The sequence below is a fragment of the Schistocerca gregaria genome, chromosome 1, assembly GCF_023897955.1.
Source record: "Schistocerca gregaria isolate iqSchGreg1 chromosome 1, iqSchGreg1.2, whole genome shotgun sequence".
Lineage (NCBI taxonomy): Eukaryota > Metazoa > Arthropoda > Insecta > Orthoptera > Acrididae > Schistocerca > Schistocerca gregaria.
In genome coordinates this window covers 893531179-893552358 of record NC_064920.1, presented here as the reverse complement: position 1 = coordinate 893552358, position 21180 = coordinate 893531179, and the positions used below count along the sequence as shown (strand labels likewise).

The following is a 21180-nucleotide window of genomic DNA, read 5'->3' as shown; positions in this document are numbered from 1 at the left end:
CTGAACCAAGCAGAAATCATATTAGATTACAGCTTAAATTCTGTATTTGAAGGTTTTTGCAATAAAATGTGTGGTCTATATAAAAAAAGTACATTGTCTTTGGTATGATTTTTTGTAGTTAACTGTGTGCATCTCCATTGATTATGTACAAATGAACACTTTGGGATTAACTTGGAGGATATCGAGGCAAACAAGTTAAAAAACAACTCTGAAACCAGTTTTATCGTGTGCACGTTAAGTATATTTAGTAGCCCACTGTTTTCCAAAATTGGGTTTCTGTGTTCTTTTGGCATATTTGAAAATCACTAGCGAAGTTAACAAGGGGACTTCAAGAAAGTCTAAGAAGAAAGTTCTGTATAATGTGCACACTGGAGAGCCAACAGCTTCTGCTTTAGAGCACTGTAGTTGCAGGTGTTGTCAATGAGCACATCCCACATGATTCCTTTAAGTGGAAACCCTGTCTTTGTCCAAATCCGTGGTCACCCTATACTCCATTTTCACATCATCTGTAAAAGCAGCTTTAATTAATGGAATCTGAGTAGTGGCAGGTCTATAGTACATTTTATAATGCATATGTGAAGTTGGTGTAACCTGATTACTGGTTTCAAAGTTGTGAAAACTACAGTTTATTGAATACACACTTTATTATACAGAAAGCACAAATAATGATGGCACTGCATCTCCAATGAACTGTATTGCTACAGTTTAGTTTGTCATAGTAACGCAGCAGGCAAAACCATTTACACAGTATATGCAAATTGCACAAGATGAGGTAGCCAGTGTACATTTTGCCTCTGAATGGCAGCATGTCACAGAGAATGTGGCTTATATGATGCATCACAGCTAGAACATTAGCAACGGCAAGAGCATTGAGAAAGCCCTTTCCTTAGTTAAGCAGTTTCCCTGAGCAATACACTGCTGTTATCGTTGACTTCCAAAAATAATGCAATTATTACCGATAACATGGAAAGGACATACTGCTACTCACCACAAACAGGAGATACCATGTTGCAGACAGGCACAATGAAAAAGAATGATGGAAATATTTCAGCTTTGGGAAATCATCCTTCTTCACAAATAGAAACCACACACACACAAGACTAACTCACTGCCATTGTCTCCAGGCACTAAGGCTCAAATGTAACTGAATCTGAGCAGTGGGGGTACGGAAGAGGCGTGAGACGAGCGGTAGCAGGTTAGAGGTGAGGGAAGATACTAGTGCTGCCTCTGGAAGCATGTAGGAACATGTTGGGGACATGATAAGAGTTGCCAGGTGCAGCATCGAGAGGCAGTGCTGGGGGAGGGGGAGGGGCCAAGAGGGACGAGGAAAGGGGGCATAGAAGGAGAAGAAGAAATGACTACACAGGTGGATAGGCATGTGTACTACTGGAGTGGGAGCAGGGAAGAGGAAAGGCAGATGGAATACAGGGGCTAGGAAGGTCGAAGCCAGGGGGATCATGGGAACAAAGGATATGTTCTAGGCAGAGTTCCCATTTGTGCAGTTTAGAAAAACTGATGTTAGCAGGAAGAATCCAAAAGGCACAGGCTGTGAAGCAGTTATTGAAGTGAAGCACATAATGTTGGGTGGCATGTTTAGCAACTGAGTGGTACAGTAGTCACTTTGCCACAGTTTGGCCATGATCATTCATGCGAAGGAAGAAAGGTTAGAGTTTAAGGTTCCATTTACAGTGAGGTCAGTAGAGATAGATCTCGAACTTGGATTATGAAATCAGTTGTGCCCTTTTCAAAGAAACTATCTCAGCATTTGCCGACAGTGATTTAGGAAAATCACAGAATATCTAAATCAGGATGGCTGGTCGCAGATTTGAACTGTCATTCTGCGAGTCCAGTGTCCTAACCACTGCGCCACCTCTCTCTGTGTCACTCACGCAGACAGAAATCTTGTTTGTTGTCATGCCCAATTAAAATGCAGCATAGTGGTTGTAGCTAAGTTGGTAGGTCACATGGCTGCTCTTACAGGTGGCCTTGCCTTTAATGAGGCAGGAGATGCCAGTGACAGGAATGGGGTCAGTGGTAGTGAGAGGATGCACTGGACAGGTGTTGAATCTACATCTGTTGCAGGGACACCAGCTAGGAGGCAAGGTACTGCCATTGCAGTACCAAAGATTGATTTGTTCGTAGGTGATGCCTTACACACACACACACACACACACACACACACACACACACACACACACACACACACACACACACAGGCAAATCCTTGTTTGTATAACATTCATTTCCAAGTGGATTTTGATTACTCAAAGAAATTAAAATGCAAATACACTGAAATACTGTTTTGGAAAATCAAACACATTTTAAGTTGGTAGAATACCATTTAATAAAACTAAAATGTATATATTAGAAGTTCATATTTATAATTAAAAGAAAAACTGCAATTCATTTCCAGTTAGAAACATTTTCACTTGTTGCCAACTGTGCTACCACTCCAAATACCATCCTTAACTTTTTGTTTTTTGTACAATTTCAGTACCTTCTTTCCAGGAACAAGTTCCTGCGCAAGACCTGGCCTCTTTTTCTTACTTACTACACTTAGTAAATTCTCACTACATTTGCCAATTTCAGAATCACCAGTTCCAATACTGTCATGTAAAACAACTGTCTGACCATTATATACATCACCACTTTCAGACTGATTTTCTGTATTCATATTTGGCAAATCAGAATCATGTGCAAATTTGCAGTTGTGGCCAAACCTACATCTTCCTTTCCTGAAATTCCAACATATTTTCTTCCCATTAATCATCGTTATCTCTTCTTTTGTTGGTGTCATTTTAACATGTTTCTCAAGAATGGCTTTCTTTGCATTTTCTGCCTCTACAAAGGGATTAGAGAACACAGAACTCTTCATGCAGGATATGCCAGCAGAGCCAAACTCAGGATGAGGAAGCTTCTCAGTACTGCAGCCTCCTTTGTTCGTTCTGAAATGAAGGGATACAAGTTGTAATTATAGAAAGTTTTGCCCTGTATTTAACTAAACTTCACTGAAACAGTATAGTAAATTATGAAATTATCAAATAATGCTAGTACTAAAGTGTGCCACAGATTACAATTTCTACTCTTTTATCTTTATTAAAAAAAAAGTCATCTTCAGGGCTATCCAACAGCCTTTGCACTGTGCTACTCAACTGCCTTATAAAGTGCATGTAGTATGAGGTGCGCACACAGTTTTGGGGCAGTACATGTGACAGGGAGCCTTGTGTTAACACTTTATGACTTGAGCTAATGATGTGTGAGTGCACTTAGTCTTGGAGGTAGCAATGAGGAGCCCACTCTCACTTTACTGGACACCAAATAACTACATTTGTATTAAGGTGCTCTACATCATGGTAATTGGGACCCTAGCTGAATATGACCCATGCACTTAGTGAAAAGAACAAATAAGTCTTTTCTCACAAGCAATATTACTGTACTGTACAGTTGTGTCCCACTGATATATCAGCAAAATTTTTTTATGCCCTGAAAAGTCAACATTTATGGACCAGTCATGTGGGGAGCGCTAAATCCCTACCAACACTCCTTATTCTCCTGTTTGTCGGTGAGCTAACTGCAAATGAGGAGTGATGATAGGCAATAAGATAGAACTGTTCTGCCATTTGCCCTTAATATAAGAGCAAAACTGTGGTAAAATCATACAATTTTAACATGAATGTATATGGCTGGTTGTGAACAAGAACTCGATTGACCAACCCACTTGTAATTCATTAAATCTTCCAGTGTTTGGGGGATGAAATCAGGTGACATACTAAACTGTACAACAATTATATATCTTGATCACTGTAACCAAATGTGTAGATGTCTAATTACTAGAACCGATAAAAAATTTGCAATGATCAAAATTGCTCTAAAGATAACTGTAAAATCTTACAACAGAGAATCACCCGATTAACATATTACGGTTATAGATGAGTGCTGGCATTTCACAAAATTTTAAAATATGTGATACATTTGCCCCATTGTTGTCTAAAATAGCAGAGATTCCAGATAAGCTGATATTTGCCCTCTTGACAATAAATAAAACATTTCTGCTAAAATATGTTAAGCTGAAACAACTTTCACATACTGGCTGGTCATCTCATCAAAAATGGAAGCTGTGTATCAATGAAAAATGCCCTATTCTTAGCCTGGTAAATGTTACTTCCTCCCATCACAGGGGTTGGCAACAGTTTATCTTATATGTTGTAGGATTAGACTGTCGTTTTACACGGACTGTTGTTTTACAGCCCTTCTATTGTAGGTCAATCAGGTTAGAAATAATACCTTAACAAGAGAATTGTAACAATATTCTCCCGTAACACTGGCCTGCGAGTAATGATCAAAAATAACATTTTCAAAGTTGAAACATGCAAAGTTTCAGTGAAAATTAATGGAGTGGAGAAGGGGAGGGGTGTTAGTGGGGGAGAAGGTCAGGCAGGGGTTTTCCCTGGCCTGAAAGCAGCCCCCTCCACTGATGAGCAAGACTGTTCCTGTATTAGGTATTGATAAAATTAGCTTTCATTACCATTAAAAGGTCTAAGGCATCAGGTTCTTAAGATATGAGTGAGGGAATTCATAAAAGGATGCAAAATATTTATAAATTATGCCAACATGAGGGAAGTGTACAGCTGAAGGCCCTTTGGAGACAGTAATGCTTCACCAAATTGGTTTGGCTGTCCACAACTCACTCCTCCCCCCCCCCTCTCTATCTCCCCCCTCCCTCCCTTCCCCTGCTTCCAACAACTGATTTTCTCATTGTCACATGATCCTTCTACTCACTAATGAGATGATAGCAACTTGGATTATATCTGCATCATGTTGCTACCTCCCTCAAATGACTTGTATTGCTGGTTAGTATGATATTACTGTAATTGTACAACAAATAGGAAAAAATATACAAACATGTGAATCTCAGTGTGCACTATATGATGCAAGCATACGAATACCACCGTACATTAAACTGATGATTCCATGGGGGAAATGTATACAAAATATTGCAACTTCTTAATCCACAAATTTTCAAGACAGCATATACTGCTGCTGAGTGAAAGCATCATTCTATACAAAGCTTTGCTTTAAATTTGGTGATTTCAATAACATAATCCCAATTTCATGGCACCAATGTTAAAGCTTAGTGGTGGTGGTGGTGGTAGGATTCCTGCATATTGGTATTCTTTTCTGTGGTACCAATATAAAAAAACGTGAAGGCAAGTGTGATGAAAATTGCAAAATGATAAATATATCGCTAAGTTAAATACGAAACATATTCATAAAACACATATGCATATTTACACCATGCATGCACTCACATATCCAGAAATAACAACACTGTATTAATAGAGCAGACTTAAATTTCAATAAAATATGGACACTGACTGGCAGAGCAACATATTCGAGGGTTGTTTTTTAAGTAAGGGTCGTTTTTATTTTTTAAAAAAAGATACAAATACTTTTGTAAAAAAACTTTTATTTTCTGATTCTACACACTTTTACCTATTCTTCTAAATAGTTGCCTTGTTTATTTAAGCACGTGTCATCCCGTACAACTAAGTTTTTAATTCGCCCTTCAAATAATTTGGCCGCCTGCTCCGACAGCCAAGAGTTTACGGCCGCTTTCACTTCATCGTCATTGAAGCGCTGCCTGCCAGGATGGTGTTTCAGGTGCCGGAAAAGGTGAAAATCGCTAGGAGCAAGGTCGGGGGCTGTATGGTGCATGGTCCAAAACTTCCCAGCGTAAAGAATCAATCATATCTCTAGTCTTTTGAAAGGTGTGAGGCCAAGCGTTATCGTGCAGGAGCAAAACTCCTTTTTGCAACATGCCGCACCTTTTGTTTTGAATTGCTCTGTGGAGCTTCTTTAGAGTTGCACAGTAGGTATCTGAGTTAATTGTCGTTTCTTGTGGCCTAAAGTCCACTAGCAAAACACCGCGCCGGTCCCAGAACACAGTTGCCATAATCTTGTGCTTTGACAGCATCTGTTTGGCTTTGACCTTGACGGGCGAGGTTGTGTGTCACCATTCCATCGATTGTCGCTTGCTTTTGGGAGTGATATGGGATAACCATGTTTCATCTACAGTGACAATTTGACTCAACATGTCATCACCTTCTTCCTCGTAACGAATCAAAAAGTCCAATGAAGTGGCAAATCTCTTCTCTTTGTGGTTCTCTGTGAGGAGTCTGGGTACCCACCAAGTACAGTTTCTTAAAGTTTAGGTTTTCAGACACAATTTTGTACAAAACCGATCTTGAAACTTGCAGAAATTCCAAAGAAAGAGTGGAAATTGTGAATCTTCTGTCCTCACGAATCTTTGTTTCGACTGCAGCCACCAAATCATCAGTGATCACAGAGGGCTGGCCTGAGCGTTCTTTGTCATGGACGTTTTGACGGCCATTTTTAAACTCTCTAACCCATTAACGCACTTTACCTTCACTCATTGCATTCAAGCCATAAACTTCTGTTAACTGACGATGAATTTCTGCAGCTGATAGGCTTCTCACGGTCAAAAAACTTATCACTGACCGTATCTCACACGCGGCGGGCGATTCAATAATCTTAAACATTACAAAGTAGCACAGCGATGTGTACACGTCAGCTACAGAGCTGCAACTTGCATCAGTGTGAATGGGAAGGATGCCCGCAAGTGGCGCGGTGACTTGTTGAGGCGTCCGCGTGAACTACGGGACAATACGCACGAACGGCCCTTACTTAAAAAACAACCTTCGTAAAACATCAGTGTAAATACACACAGTGTGCTAACCCTGTGAAAACACATTAAAATCTCCAATCTGCAACTTTAGACCTCAGTCCAGACAGCACACAATATTTTTAAATGTGCATTACACTCGCCTTATCATCAGCTAAAATAGAGGGCAGATCTCTACTTAAAAAATATATTGCTGCCCTCACATATGAATATAAAACTCTCTTGTTAAAATGTGGTATGTCGCTTTCCTCATTCCCCTGAATTCCAACATGCAGAATCTCACTTTCTTCTTCTGTTATTGTTGCAAGAGAAGATAATGATGAATAATCTGGAACATTTTCTCTGCTGGGTACACCTGCTGAGTCGCTTGAAGAGCACTGAGGTAAACAGAGCAAATTCTTCCCTCTGTCATGACATTTCTGCTCCAGTGCCTTTGGGTCACATATAGTTCAATGTGAACTGCAAATTTTTTTGGCAGGAGGCAAATCCTGAGGCTTGGTGTGGGAAAACATCTGAGTAGTAAACAGAGTCCTCATGTTCAGATTCATCAGTATAGACTGCAATAAAATTTTGATGCTTGTATGAAATACCTGTATTGCAAAAGAAATTTTAAAAACTACATTGGGGACACTTCCTTTAAAAAACAAAAAGAATAACTCTGGGCTTCTTCAGAAACCAGTGTGGTTATCTGCTGCATGCTAAGTATAACACAATATCTGCTGCATCAGTTTGTAAAATATAGCTCTTTGCTTGAATTTCAAAGGGGTTCTTTGTTTATAAGTGATTACCGCAATGTTTACTATAGGTGGGTAAACAGTTATCTGTGGTGTGCAGGGTGCCTTCCATAACAAATAAATTTTATGTACTTGCCATACCTTGAAGAAATGCCACATAACGAGAAGTGATAGCTCTCCATCCTCATCATCAAAGTTGGGGTTGGAGCTGGTTTTAAATGTCCATGTGATAGTATGCCCACATGGTTTCTTCATGATGTACTCCACACATGTCATCATGCAGGGTGACAGAGCAGCCCCAGATATCATACAGCATTAATTTTGCCAAATCATAAACAAAACTCTACAAAACTGGTGTAGACAAATTCTGTCTGCTCCCTATGACTGGTGGGTAAGACATTTTAAAATAATGAGCACATTGAGGAATCATCATTTTCAATCCCTCAGGTATGATATCCAGACAAGCTTATTCTAGAAAATGAACCAGAAACCTAAAAAAATTTTTAAAACTAGCTGAGTTCCCAGTGTTCCTCTGGTATGTTTTTATTTCAATTCTATTAGTCCATCTCTTCCTCCCCGCTCTCTCTGTCCATCTCCTCACACACCTCTCCCCCCCCCCCCCCCCCCCCCAATCCATCCTTTCCTCACCCCTCTCTCTGTCCTTCCCTTCCCTCTTCTCTCTGTCCGCTTCCTCCATCCACCACTCTCTGTCCATCTCCTCATACACCTGCCCCCCCCCCCCCCCGCGTCTGTTGTTTCCCCTCTCTCTGCTCATCTCCTCCTCTTTCCTTTCTATGTCCACATCCTCCTCTTCCTCTCCCTGTTCATCTCCTCCTTCCCTCATATATTCTGAACTATATGCCATATAATGATATAATTTTGTAGGTACATTCAGCGGCATATGTGGATATTGTCTGCTAAATGTGATGCAAATAGAATTAGAAGCAATAAATAAAAATATCATGGTCTGCCTAACAACAGTCTTAGTGCATGATCAGTGAAAATCAAATAGGGGTAATGCAGGAGTAGGTTTAATAATTAATAAAAAATAAGAGTTCGGGTAAACTACTGCAAACAACATAGTGTATGCATTATTGTGACCAAGATAGACACGAAGCCAATGCCTACGACAGTAGTACAAGTCTATAAGCCAACTAGCTCAGCAGGTGACGAAGAAATTGAAGAAATGTATGGTGAAATAAAAGAAATTATTCAGATAGTGAAGGGAGACAAAAATTTAATAGTCATGGATGACTGGAACTCGATAGCAGGAAAAGGATGAGAAGGAAACATAGTAGGTGAATATGGATTGGAGGTAAGAAATGAGAGAGGAAGCCGCCTGGTAGAATTTAGTACAGAGCACAACTTAATTATAGCTAACACTTGGTTCAAGAATCATAAAAGAAGGCTGTATACATGGAAGAAGCCTGGAGATACTGACAGGTTTCAGATAGATTATATAATGGTAAGACAGAGATTTAGGAACCAGGTTTTAAATTGTAAGACATTTCCAGGGGCAGATGTGGACTCTGACCACAATCTATTGGTTATGACCTGTAGATTAAAACTGAAGAAACTGCAAAAAGGTGGGAATTTAAGGACATGGGGCCTGGATAAACTGACTAAACCAGAGGTTGTACAGAGTTTCAGAGAGAGCATAAGAGAGCAATTGACAGGAATGGGGGAAAGAAATACGGTAGAAGAAGAATGGGTAGCTTTGAGGGATGAAGTAGTGAAGGCAGCAGAGGATCAAGTAAGTAAAAAGACGAGGGCTAGTAGAAATCCTTGGGCGACAGAAGAAATACTGAATTTAATTGATGAAAGGAGAAAATATAAAAATGCAGTACATGAAGCAGGCCAAAAGGAATACAAACGTCTCAAAAATGAGATCGACAGGAAGTGCAAAATGGCTAAGCAGGCTTGGGTAGAGGACAAATGTAAGTATGTAGAGGCTTATCTCATGAGGGGTAAGATAGATACTTCCTACAGGAAAATTAAAGAGATCTATGGAGAAAAGAGAACCACTTGCATGAATATCAAGAGCTCAGATGGAAACCCAGTTCTAAGCAAAGAAGGGAAAGCAGAAAGGTGGAAGGGGTATATAGAGGGTATATACAAAGGCAGTGTACTTGAGGACAATATTATGGAAATGGAAGAGGATGTAGATGAAGATGAAATGGGAGATATGATTCTGCGTGAAGAGTTTGACAGAGCACTGAAAAACCTGAGTCGAAACTAGGCCCTGGGAGTACACAACATTCCATTGGAACTACTGACGGCCTTGGGAGAGCCAGTCTTGACAAAACTCTACCATCTGGTGAGCAAGAGGTATGAGACAGCTGCAAAATACTAACGCGATTTCTTTACAGACAAATAGAAAAACTAGTAAAAGCGGACCTCGGGGAAGATCTGTTTGGATTCCGTAAAAATATTGGAACACGGGAGGCAATACCGACCCTACTACTTATCTTAGAAGCTAAATTAAGGAAAGGCAAACCTACGTTTCTAGCATTTGCAGCTTTAGAGAAAGCTTTTGACAATGTTGACTGGAATACTCTCTTTCAAATTATATAGGTGGCAGGAGTAAAATACAGGGAGCGAAAGACTATTTACAATTTGTACAGAAACAAGATGGCAGTTATAAGAGTCGAGGGACATGAAAGGGAAGCAGTGGTTGGGAAGGGAGTAAGACAGGGTTGTAGCCTCTCCTCGATGTTATTCAATCTGTATATTGAGCAAGAAGTAAAGGAAACAAAAGAAAAGTTCGAAGTAGGTATTAAAATCCACAGAGAAGAAATAAAAACTTTGAGGTTCGCCAATGACATAGTAATTCTGTCAGAGACAGCAAAGGACTTGGAAGAGCAGTTGAACAGAATGGACAGTGTCTTGAAAAGAGAATATAAGATGAACATCAACAAAAGCAAAACGAGGATAATGGAATGTAGTCGAATTAAGTCTGGTGATGCTCAGAAAATTAGATTAGGAAATGAGACACATAAAGTAGTAAACGAGTTTTGCTATTTGGGGAGCAAACTAACTGATGATGGTCAAAGTAAACAGGATATAAAATGTAGCATGGAAATGGCAATGAAAGTGTTTCTGAAGAAGAGAAATTTGTTAACATCAAGTATAGATTTGAGTGTCAGGAAGTCGTTTCTGAAAGTATTTGTACTGAGTGTAGCCATGTATGGAAGTGAAACATGGACAATAAATAGTTTAGACAAGAAGAGAATAGAAGCTTTTGAAATGTGGTGATTGAGACGAATGCTGAAGATTAGATGGGTAGATCACATAACTAATGTGGAGGTATTGGATAGGATTGGGGAGAAACGGAGTTTGTGGCACAACTTGACTAGAAGAAGGGATTGGTTGGTAGGACATGTTCTGAGGCACCAAGGGATCACCAATTTAGTATTGGAGGGCAGTGTGGAGGGTAAAAATTGTAGAGGGAGACAAAGAGATGAATACACTAAGCAGATTCAGAAGGGTGTAGGTTGCAATAGGTGCTGGGAGATGAAGAAGCTTGCACAGGATAGAGTAGCATGGAGAGCTGTATCAAACCAGCCGCAGGACTGAAGACCACAACAACAACATGTCCTCTGGAGTTGTCGCGATAGACAACGTCTTTAATGCATCCCCCCCCCCCCCAAAAAAAAAAAAAGTTAAAAGGATTTCAATCAGGAGACCTAGCAGGCCAAGTAATTGTTCCTCCTCAATCAATCCATCTGACAGGATACCTTCAGCTCAGAACATGACGTGTGCATGAAAGGCATTATATGCTGGACGTCCATCGTGTTGATACCATATAAGCATTCTGGTTCTTAGGGGCACTTCATCCAGAAGAGAAGGAAGAATTCATCTGAGGAAGCTGGCATACACTGTGTCGTTTAAACTACCATTGATGAAATAAGGGCCCATAATTGTAGTAACAAGCATCCCACACCAGACGTTAACTTCCCACTGATGCTGATGTTCCACCTGTCTAAGCCACCGTGGGTTGTTGCTGGACCAATAATGCATGTTCCTTGTATTTACCTGTCTTTTGTTTGAGAAGGAACATTCATCGGTAAATAGAATATTGGAGAAGTAGTTTGGGTTGGCAAGGATTTGCTGCTGTGCCCACTGACAGAACTATACACGATTCTGGAAATCGTTCCCATGCAATTCTTGATGTAGGTATACAAGGCAAGGATGGAACCGGTGACGTGTAAGAATACAATGTACACTGGTTTTAGGAATGCCAGCCTCTTGTTCAAGCTGTCGTGTGCTCACAAGTTGATTCATAGCAATGGAAGCGAGAACAGTAACTTCAGCAGCTTCATCTGTGTGAGTGCTACGACTATTGCGCTGTCATCGGTTGAAACTTCCCATTTTCCTTCTCTGCTTAAGTCTGGTTTTCCATCTGAGATCTTGATATTCATATAAGTGGATCTCTTTTCTCCAAAGGTCTCTTTAATTTTCCTGCATGCAGTATCTTACCCCTGGAGATATATGCTTCTACATCCTTACTTTTGTCCTCTAGCCATCCCTGCTTAGCCGTTTTGCACTTCCTGTTGATCTCATTTTTTAAACATTTGTATTCCTTTTCACCTGCTTCATTTACTGCATTTTTATATTTTCTGATTTCACCAATTAACTTCAATATCTCTTCTGTTAGCCAAGGATTTCTATTAGCCCTCATCTTTTCACCTACTTGATCCTCGCTGCCTTCACTATTTCATTTTTCAAAGCTACCCATTCTTCTTCTACTGTATTTCCTTGCCCTGCTCTTGTCAACCATTCCCTAATGCTCTCTCTAAAACTCTCTACAACCTCTGTAAATAAAATAGAAAGAAACTTCCACATGGGAAAAATATATTAAAAACAAAGATTCCAAGACTTACCAAGCGGGAAAGCGCCGGCAGACAGGCACATGAACAAAACACACAAACACACACACAGAATTACGAGCTTTCGCAACTGGCAGTTGCTTCGTCAGGAAAGAGGGAAGGAGAGGGGAAAATGAAAGGATGTGGGTTTTAAGGGAGAGGGTAAGGAGTCATTCCAATCCCGGGATCGGAAAGACTTCCCTTAGGGGAAAAAAAGGACAGGTGTACATATTTCAAATATGTCTGCTTGTGTCTGTGTATGTGCGGATGGATATGTGTGTGTGTGTGTGTGTGTGTGCGCGCGTGTACACCTGTCCTTTTTTTCCCGTAAGGGAAGTCTTTCCGCTCCCGGGATTGGAATGACTCCTTACCCTCTCCCTTAAAACCCACATCCTTTCATTTTTCCCTCTCCTTCCCTCTTTCCTGACGAAGCAACTGCCAGTTGCGAAAGCTCGTAATTCTGTGTGTGTGTGTTTGTGTGTTTTGTTCATGTGCCTGTCTGCCGGCGCTTTCCCGCTTGGTAAGTCTTGGAATCTTTGTTTTTAATATATCTCTACAACCTCTGTTTCTTTTAGTTTATCCAGGTCCCATCTCCTTGAATTTCTACCTTTTTGCAGTTTCTTCAGTTTTAATCTACAGTTCATAACCAATAAATTGTGATCAAAGTCCACATCTGTCCCTGGAAATGTCTTACAATTTAAAACCTCATTCCTAAATCTCTGTCTTACCATTATATAATCTATCTGAAACCTTCCATTGTCTCCAGGATTCTTCCAAGTCTGTAACTTTTTTTCATCATTCTTAAACCAAGTGTTAGCTATGATTAAATTATACTCTGTGCAAAATTCTACCAGGTGGCTTCCTCTTTCATTCCTTACCCTCAGTCCATATTTGCCTACGATTTTTCCTTTTCGTTTTCCTACAATCAAATTCAAGTCCCCCATGACCATTAAATTTTTGTCTCCCATAACTATCTGTATAATTTATTTTATCACATCATACATTTTTTCAATCTCTTCATCATCTACAGCGCTAGTTGGCATATAAACTTGGACTACTGTGGTATGTGTGGACTTTGTGCTATCTTGGCTACAATAATGTGCTCACTATGCTTACCTGCATTCCTGCTTTTTTATTAATTATTAAAGCTACTCCGCATTATTATTATCTGATTTTGTATTTATAACCCTGTATTCACCTGATCGGAAGTCTTGTTCCTCCTGCCACTGAATGTCACTAATTCCCACTATATCTAACTTTAATCTATCCATTTCCCTTTTCAAATTTTCTAACCTACCTGCCTGATTAACTGATCTGACATTCCATGCTCCAATCTGTAGAATGACAGTTTTGTTTCTCCTGATAATGAAGTACTTCTGAGTAGTCCCTGCCCGAAGATCTGAATGGGAGACTATTTTACCTCCAGAATATTTTATCCAAGAGGACACCATCAATGTTTAACCATACAGAAAATCTGCATGCCCCCGGGAAAAATTACAGCTGTAGTTTCCCCTTGCTTTCAGCAGTTTGCAGTACCAGCACAACAACGCCATTTTGGTTGATGTTACAAGGCCACATTAGTCAATCATCCAGACTGTTGCCCCTGCAACTACTGAAAAGGCTCCTTCCCCTCTTCAGGAATCACATGTCTGTCTAGCCTCTCAACAGATACCCCTCAGTTGTGGTGGCAACTACAGTACGGCTACTGTATTGCCGAGGCATGCATGTCTCTCCACCAACGACAAGGTCCATGGTTCATGGAGGCGGACTCGAAGAGAATACATAAACAAATGCAAAAGGCATGTGAACCGACTCCACAACAGCAGTAACAGGCAACTGATATTCCATTGAGCATTGCACATAATAGCCCAACAGTCTAAAGGGTGACCTCACAAGGATAGTGTGAGTGTAAATTAATCGAGTGAAGTGAGGTAGTGGAGGTTAGTTGGACACAGGAACTACTGGATAGTGCATCCAGAAAACTACATGAGGAAGATTCAGTGTAAGGACAGTTCCTAACTATATAACTGAGGGGAGCTGTTATTAAGGGAGGACACAGGGAAGAGGGTTAGCTACTGAAGTTCATCGTGTTGTGCTCTATCTTACCCCTTACCCACCCTATTCAAATTATGGACTTCCCCCTTTTTCTCCTCCAAAACGTGGCATTCATGTGTAGCCTAAGGCCGCTCACCGTGTTTAAATCCTACCACAAGAAGTTAGTTTCCAGTCGGGAGGTGAGTGAAAATTTCTCACTATCACCCAGTTATACTCTCCATGACTAATGGCTGTGCGCCTCAACAGCGAGGTCCCCTGTGCCTTAACAGCGAGGACTTGCACATACGGTGACATTACATTGCACAACAATAGACCTCACTTGCTATCATAGCTGCAATTCTGTTGGCTTGAATTTTCATATACTTTGCTACCTATCCAAATATCATCTCCTTCCCTAATTACTTCAAGTGAGGGAGAGTGGTCTGGTGAAAAGAATAGGTTCTCTACAGAGTACCTGCAAAAGATGGATTGCAGAGCACTTGGTAATTGCATCGGGTGAAAAATTCATAGCACAAATATATATCATTTCTCCAGTGTCCACCATATTGCACATATCTCCATGCTGTAAGCACCAAATCTGTTTTGTTCAGAAATCTGGAGGTCAGCACCAGTACAATAGTAGTCCTCTAAAAAGGCAAACAGTTGCAATGGTCTTACAAAATGTGTACAATTGTTTCATAATAAAATAAGGAAGATGAGAGCTCGCATGGAAAGGTATTGCTCTTCGTTCTCTACATGCTGTTCAAGATTGTAATAACCCTCTGCCAAGCACTTAAGTATGATTTGCAGAGTATCTGTGTAGATGTAGATTGCTGTTGTGAAAATGTAATCTGGCGTGTTCTCTCTCTTTTTTGCTGACTAGCTTTAAATTCAAACAGGTTAGCTGTCGATTCCACAAATGGGGAAAAAAGAGATGGTCTACATCAAGTGCAGTAATGTCTTGCTTTGTGTATATTCCCAATGGCTTTGTTGTCCATGGGCAGTTGGTTAATGCCACTGCCATGAATAAGTGATTACCCAAATGGAATGTCAGTTAAGATAAGGCAAGAACATAAGCACCTTACTCATTAGAAGGATTTGCTTCTGACTAGACAATGCTGGTCTGCCAGGTTCTGCACATCAGCTGGGAATTGGGGCTTGTTCTATTGGCATCTGTCACCAGCATGGACTCTTCATGATAGATAACATTGATGAACTTCAGATGTGTAACCTTTGTTGACCAATACCCTTGGCACATATTATCAAGCCAAGAACTCTGAGGCTGAAAATGTAGAGCAAAAATGGACAAAGATCAAGAGTATTGTGTAATATGCCTTAGACAGGTATGTACTGCGTAAAATTGTGACGGGTGGAAAAGACTACCATGATCCGGCTGTTCATTTTAGAAAGCTGCTTCAAAAGCACAGGGAGCTTCACTGCAGATTTAAATGAAAGCAAAGCTTAATAGACAAACAAAAACTGAACAAAGTCAAAATTATCATAAGGAAAGTGGTTTGTCAGACATTCAACAAATTTTAAACGGGGGATCTATCTACCAATCTGACAAAAAATCCCATGAAAGTTTGGTCCTACATGAAATCGGTAAATGAATCAAATCCAGCTGTTCAGACACTGTCACCATAACGGCATCAAAAGGAAAAATAACAGACAGAAGGCCAAAATACTATTTCCTTTTTCAAAATTATTTCACCAAGAGGGACTACACTGCAGCTCCTCCGATAACTTATAATTCATCATAAGAATATCAAAATGCCAGATATCGAAATACATGACTGTGGGATAAAAAAGCAACTAAAGTCGTTCAACAGAGGAAAGGCAACTGGCCCTAATGAGATACATATATGATTCTACAAAGAATATGCAAAAGAAACTGCTCCTCTTCTACGAACAGTGTACTACAGGTCGCCGGAAGAGCACAGTGCTCCCAAAGATTGGAAATAAGGTCTGATTATTCCTGTTTTTGAGAAGGGTCATCAAACAGATGCTCTAAAGTACAGGTCTGTACCACTGATGTCGGTCTGCTGTAGAATTTTGGAAATTTTTTATGGTCATGTATTATGATGTTTCTGGAGACAGAAAATAATCTTTGCACAAATCAACATGGATGCTGCAAATATTGCCCATGTGAAACCCAGCTCACTCTGCTTTTCCGCAAGACCCAGAAGGCAGTTTATTTTAATGTCCAAATTGATGACATGTTCCTTGACTTCCAGAAGGCTTTTGGTACAGTACCACACTGGCACCTAATGAATAAAACACAAGCGTATTGAATATCTGACCAGCTTTGTGATTTGACTGAAGAGTTCCAAACAAACAGAACACACCATGTCATTCTTAAAAGAGAAAAATCTTCCAACGTAAAAATAACTTGGGGCATATCCCATGAGTATGTTACGAAACCCATCACTTATTACATTATAGATAACGTCAGAAGTTCTGTCAGACTTTTGCAGATGGCGCTGTTGTACATAGAGGTGTTACAATGATTACAAATTTGCAGCAAAATGGAGGACAGGGCGAAAAGAGAAGATCCAAAGAAGTGCTGCATGTTTCGTCGTAGGGTTATTTAGAATGTGAAAAAATGACCAGAAGCAGGTGTTAAAAGAGAGATAATATGCATCAGTTTGGGCAATTGTTAAAATTCTGAGGGTGTACACTGTAGGAGAGAGAACCTATGTAATGCTTTCTGCCAGCTCTGTCTAGTTAAAAACACAACCTCATGGGGTTAAAATTAGAGAGTTGAGCTCACACAGACACTTACCAACAGTTGTTCTCACAGACCATTCATGACTGGAACATCAAAGGGGGCAAGTGACACTGGTACACAACACGCTCTCCACTGTACACCTTAAGATGGCTTGTGGTGCATCAATGTAGGTCATACAATGCTTTATCAAACTGAAAGAGACATGCTTTATCTTCTACATAATACATTGATACAATTCAGGCTGTCGAGGGACTTTTATTTCAAATCCGGTGTGGTAAACAACAAAACTTGCTGTCAAAAACAAAATCCAGAGTGAAAATAAAACCTTCAGAACAGTCTCCCAAAAGTTTTACAAGTTTTTGGCTTTGCACCTAAGTTGTCATTTTCTCTTTGCAATTTAAAGTGTGCATTTACCACAAACACTTTTTGGCCATTTCTCCCACTTGTAAATGGTCATCTGGAAATGCTGCTTTGGATTTGGAAATAGGAGAACAATACTGCGCCCTTATCAGCATGGAAGGAGGCCCTACAGAAACTAGTGTTAGTGGCAAAAACAACACTTGTAATATCAGCACACTACCATAGGTGAAAACCATGTGACAGAACTTTCCTGGCTCAATAATAGTAAAAGTTACATAGAGGAACCTTCTACCACACACATTTTTCATAGTTTGTTTGTAACAGGTATGTATACAACATGCATCAAAATTCGTTGGAGACTTGTCCAATGTCTAATAAAAAGGTTTCCAGACTTTCCTCTGCAGTTCTAGTTTGTAAGGCGAAAAGTGAATTAAATATGTCGTGAATGTAAACATTAGGCTACGCTACAGATCTCAAGCTATGCTACAGACCAGTCTGTCAACACAAGCAATATTTAGAGATGGAAACGGGGGGGGGGGGGGGGGGGCGTAGAGGGTAATACAACACACTAACCTTCAATGACTGAAGGCGTTATGAAATAGGAAAGACTGTTAAAAATAGGAATATTTTCTTCAAAGCTATATTCACAGAGCTGTCCAACAATACTCATTATACTTCCAAGTGATGTCATAAGTCTTCTTACACAAATATTAACGCCATGTTTACTATTAAATGTAAAAGTACACTTGTAAATAATACTTGTACTACTGATATCAATTTAGGTTCAAAGTGGTTGTCGACCTCAATCAATCATAAGATGCATCCAATTACTACACAATAGAATTTATGTGGGAAGCCTTCTGAATTTAACTGCATATACTTTCAAGAACCTGTCCGCCCCAAGTGTTTCAATATTGGCTAATGTCTAATTGTTTCTCATACCATCAAATGAAAGAACACAAAAGTAAAACTATTTGAATGCGAGTTGATACATTCACAATAATCTCCAATGTACACTCAGTTCTGTAAACAAAATTAGCGCATTTCGTTACACAGCAAAAGTGACAGCTATAGTGTACTTTTGTTATTGTGTATTAATAACATCGAATACTCAGATCCACAACAGCAATATTTACTCTGAGCAATGCGAACGAATCGATTCAGAAAATACTTAATATGTGCTAAGCTTACTCTTCGACATCTTCTTCTGAATCTGTCTCACTGCTACTTTCCGACCCAGTAGAACTGTAATCTGCCACCAACGACGCCATATTCACAACAGTAAACAAAACAATATCAAGGTACATAAAAATAAAGATAAACAAGCATACTGTGATTCGATCTGTCAAATAAACTCAGATTCCGCTTCGATTCAATATATAACCCACAGTCTTGGACTGTGCTATAACCTGTGTGACAAGTCGATCTTAATAGAAGACATTGTTAAATCACGTATCATCGACAATTCGTCCATCTAGGACAAGCAGGCCTTTTAGTATACTGTAACACTAGTTTAGAATGTAGTATATAAGAGGAAACACTAACACGAGGACGTATGTTTGCTAACTGAACACTAAAATGCTGGCACACATGCATTGCTTTTCTGCGCAAAAGTTTGCGCATATCATGTCAGGGAGTGCAATCGCAGCCGGTGGGCTGGGAATTGCTGAACACAGGGCCTGTGTAAAGTGTCTGACTCGCTTGTTTGATGAATATAGTGTTTTTCGTCTTTACGTACACCCTGAATTTTGAAACGGATGACGTATGCCGATGTTCTGGACAGATCTAGCTAAATTTATTGCAAAATATAGTTGCCACACGATGTTCTTTAAAAGTAAAGTAACGAATACATCGACCAAGACAAGACAGTAGCAGCTTATAATTGTTTAATGCAGAAAATGAGAACAGTTGACACTGTAGCAAACAGAAAAATGCCAATCAAAAATTAAATCAATGCTTAATGTCAATTATCATTGGCCACCACGTTACAGCGTATTTATTTATTTATTTGTCCATATAAATATCTTTTTAAGTACATATATTGTACACAGGATATTGGACAGAAAACCTTTTTAGCTACTGGATTTTAAAATGTCAAATATAAATTTTTATGACAAATTGTATCTATACAGTTAATAATTACAAATTTTTGAAATAGTGTATATTTATAACTTATTTCCACAATTAAGGATACAAATTACATTTTATTCTCGCATAAGATACTGTGAGATTGAATAGTAGCAGTTTTTCAGAAGGTAGGATGTCACAGACTTTTTAAAGCTTTGTAGTTCAGTAAGAGATTTTATATGTCTTGGTAATCTGTTGTTAAGTTTTGTTCCTGCATGATATACACCTTTTTGGCATAATGTGGTGTTACAATGATTGACATGTATGTCACTGTCTGACCTGGTACTGTAATCATGGATACTTTTGTTTTGAGGAAAAAGATTTTCTTTTCTCAGTATGCTTTTTTTGACATGCGTGACCACTTCCAGTATATAAATGCAGGGAAGGGGTAGGATCTTTAGATCTTTAAAGAAAGGTTTGAATGATTTTCTGCTGCTCACTTGTCTCATTATTCTTATAATTGCTTTTTGTTTCCTGGAAACTGTTATGGCTTGATGTTCATTTCCCCAGAAAATTATACCGTACTTCAGTATTGAATGTACACAAACAAAGAATACAGCCCTAACTGTTTCTGCACTAGTACTGTTGCAGAGAATTCTTACCACATAGCTCATTTTTGCTAGTTTTGAATTTAGGGTTGTAATATGAGTGTTCTATTTAAGATTTTCCTGGATATGAATCTCATGAAATTTAGTTTCATTGACAGAAGTAATGTTTTGGTTATCTATACATATTTCAGGTTCTGCTGGATATTTATTTTGATCAGTGTGGAAATTCATGAGTACCGTTTTTTGGGGATTAACTATTATGAAACTTTCTGGCAGATTAAAACTGTGTGCCCGACTGAGGCTCGAACTCGGGACCTATGTCTTTCACGGGCAAGTGCTCTACCATCTGAGGTACCGAAGCACGACTCGCACCCGGTCCTCACAGCTTCACTTCTGCCAGTATCTCATGTCCTACCTTCCAAACTTTACAGAAGCTCTCCTGCGAACCTTGCAGAACTAGCACTCCTGAAAGAAAGGATACTGCGGAGACATGGCTTAGCCACAGCCTGGGGAATGTTTCCAGAATGAGATTTTCACTCTGCAGCAGAGTGTGCGCTGATAGGAAACTTCCTGGCAGATTAATACTATGTGCCAAGATACTGGCAGAAGTGAAGCTGTGAGGACTGGGTGCGAGTCGTGCTTCGGTAGCTCAAATGGTAGAGCACTTGCCTGCGAAAGGCAAAGTTCCCGAGTTCGAGTCTCGGTTGGCCACACAGTTTTAATCTGCCAGGAAGTTTCATATCAGCGTACACTCCACAGCAGAGTGAAAATCTCATTCTGATTAACTATTTTCCTGTTTCTGGTAAACCATTCAGACACTCCTTTTGTAATATCTTTTGCAGATGCAGTAAGATTTTCTTCATTATTCCCTTCAATCAATAGACTGGTGTCATCTGCAAACAGTACTGGTTCAGAATCTCTAACGTGTGATGGGAAATCATTAATGTACACCAAAAAAAGAAAGGGACCTAAAATGGAGCCCTGTGGAACACCATGAGTTAGTCCACATGGTTCTGAAATGTGTGCCTGGAGTTCATTTCCTTCCATGTACTTAATTTCAGTTACCTGAGACCGATAT

At 39.7% G+C, this 21180-nt stretch overlaps 2 protein-coding genes across 2 annotated transcripts in view; one reads left to right on the top strand and one right to left on the bottom strand.

Annotated features, from left to right (window-relative positions):
* Positions 1–21180, top strand: part of LOC126273842 (TRPL translocation defect protein 14) — a 249328-nt gene that overhangs the window by 197476 nt on the left and 30672 nt on the right. The window lies entirely within an intron of this gene.
* On the bottom strand, positions 30–18918 carry LOC126273863 (uncharacterized). The gene is made up of 2 exons (XM_049977065.1): positions 18619–18918; positions 30–2945 (listed from the first exon to the last, which is right to left on the bottom strand). Exons 1-2 carry the CDS (start codon positions 18732–18734, stop codon positions 2426–2428), a joined length of 636 nt encoding a protein of 211 aa, XP_049833022.1. The 5' UTR covers positions 18735–18918; the 3' UTR covers positions 30–2425.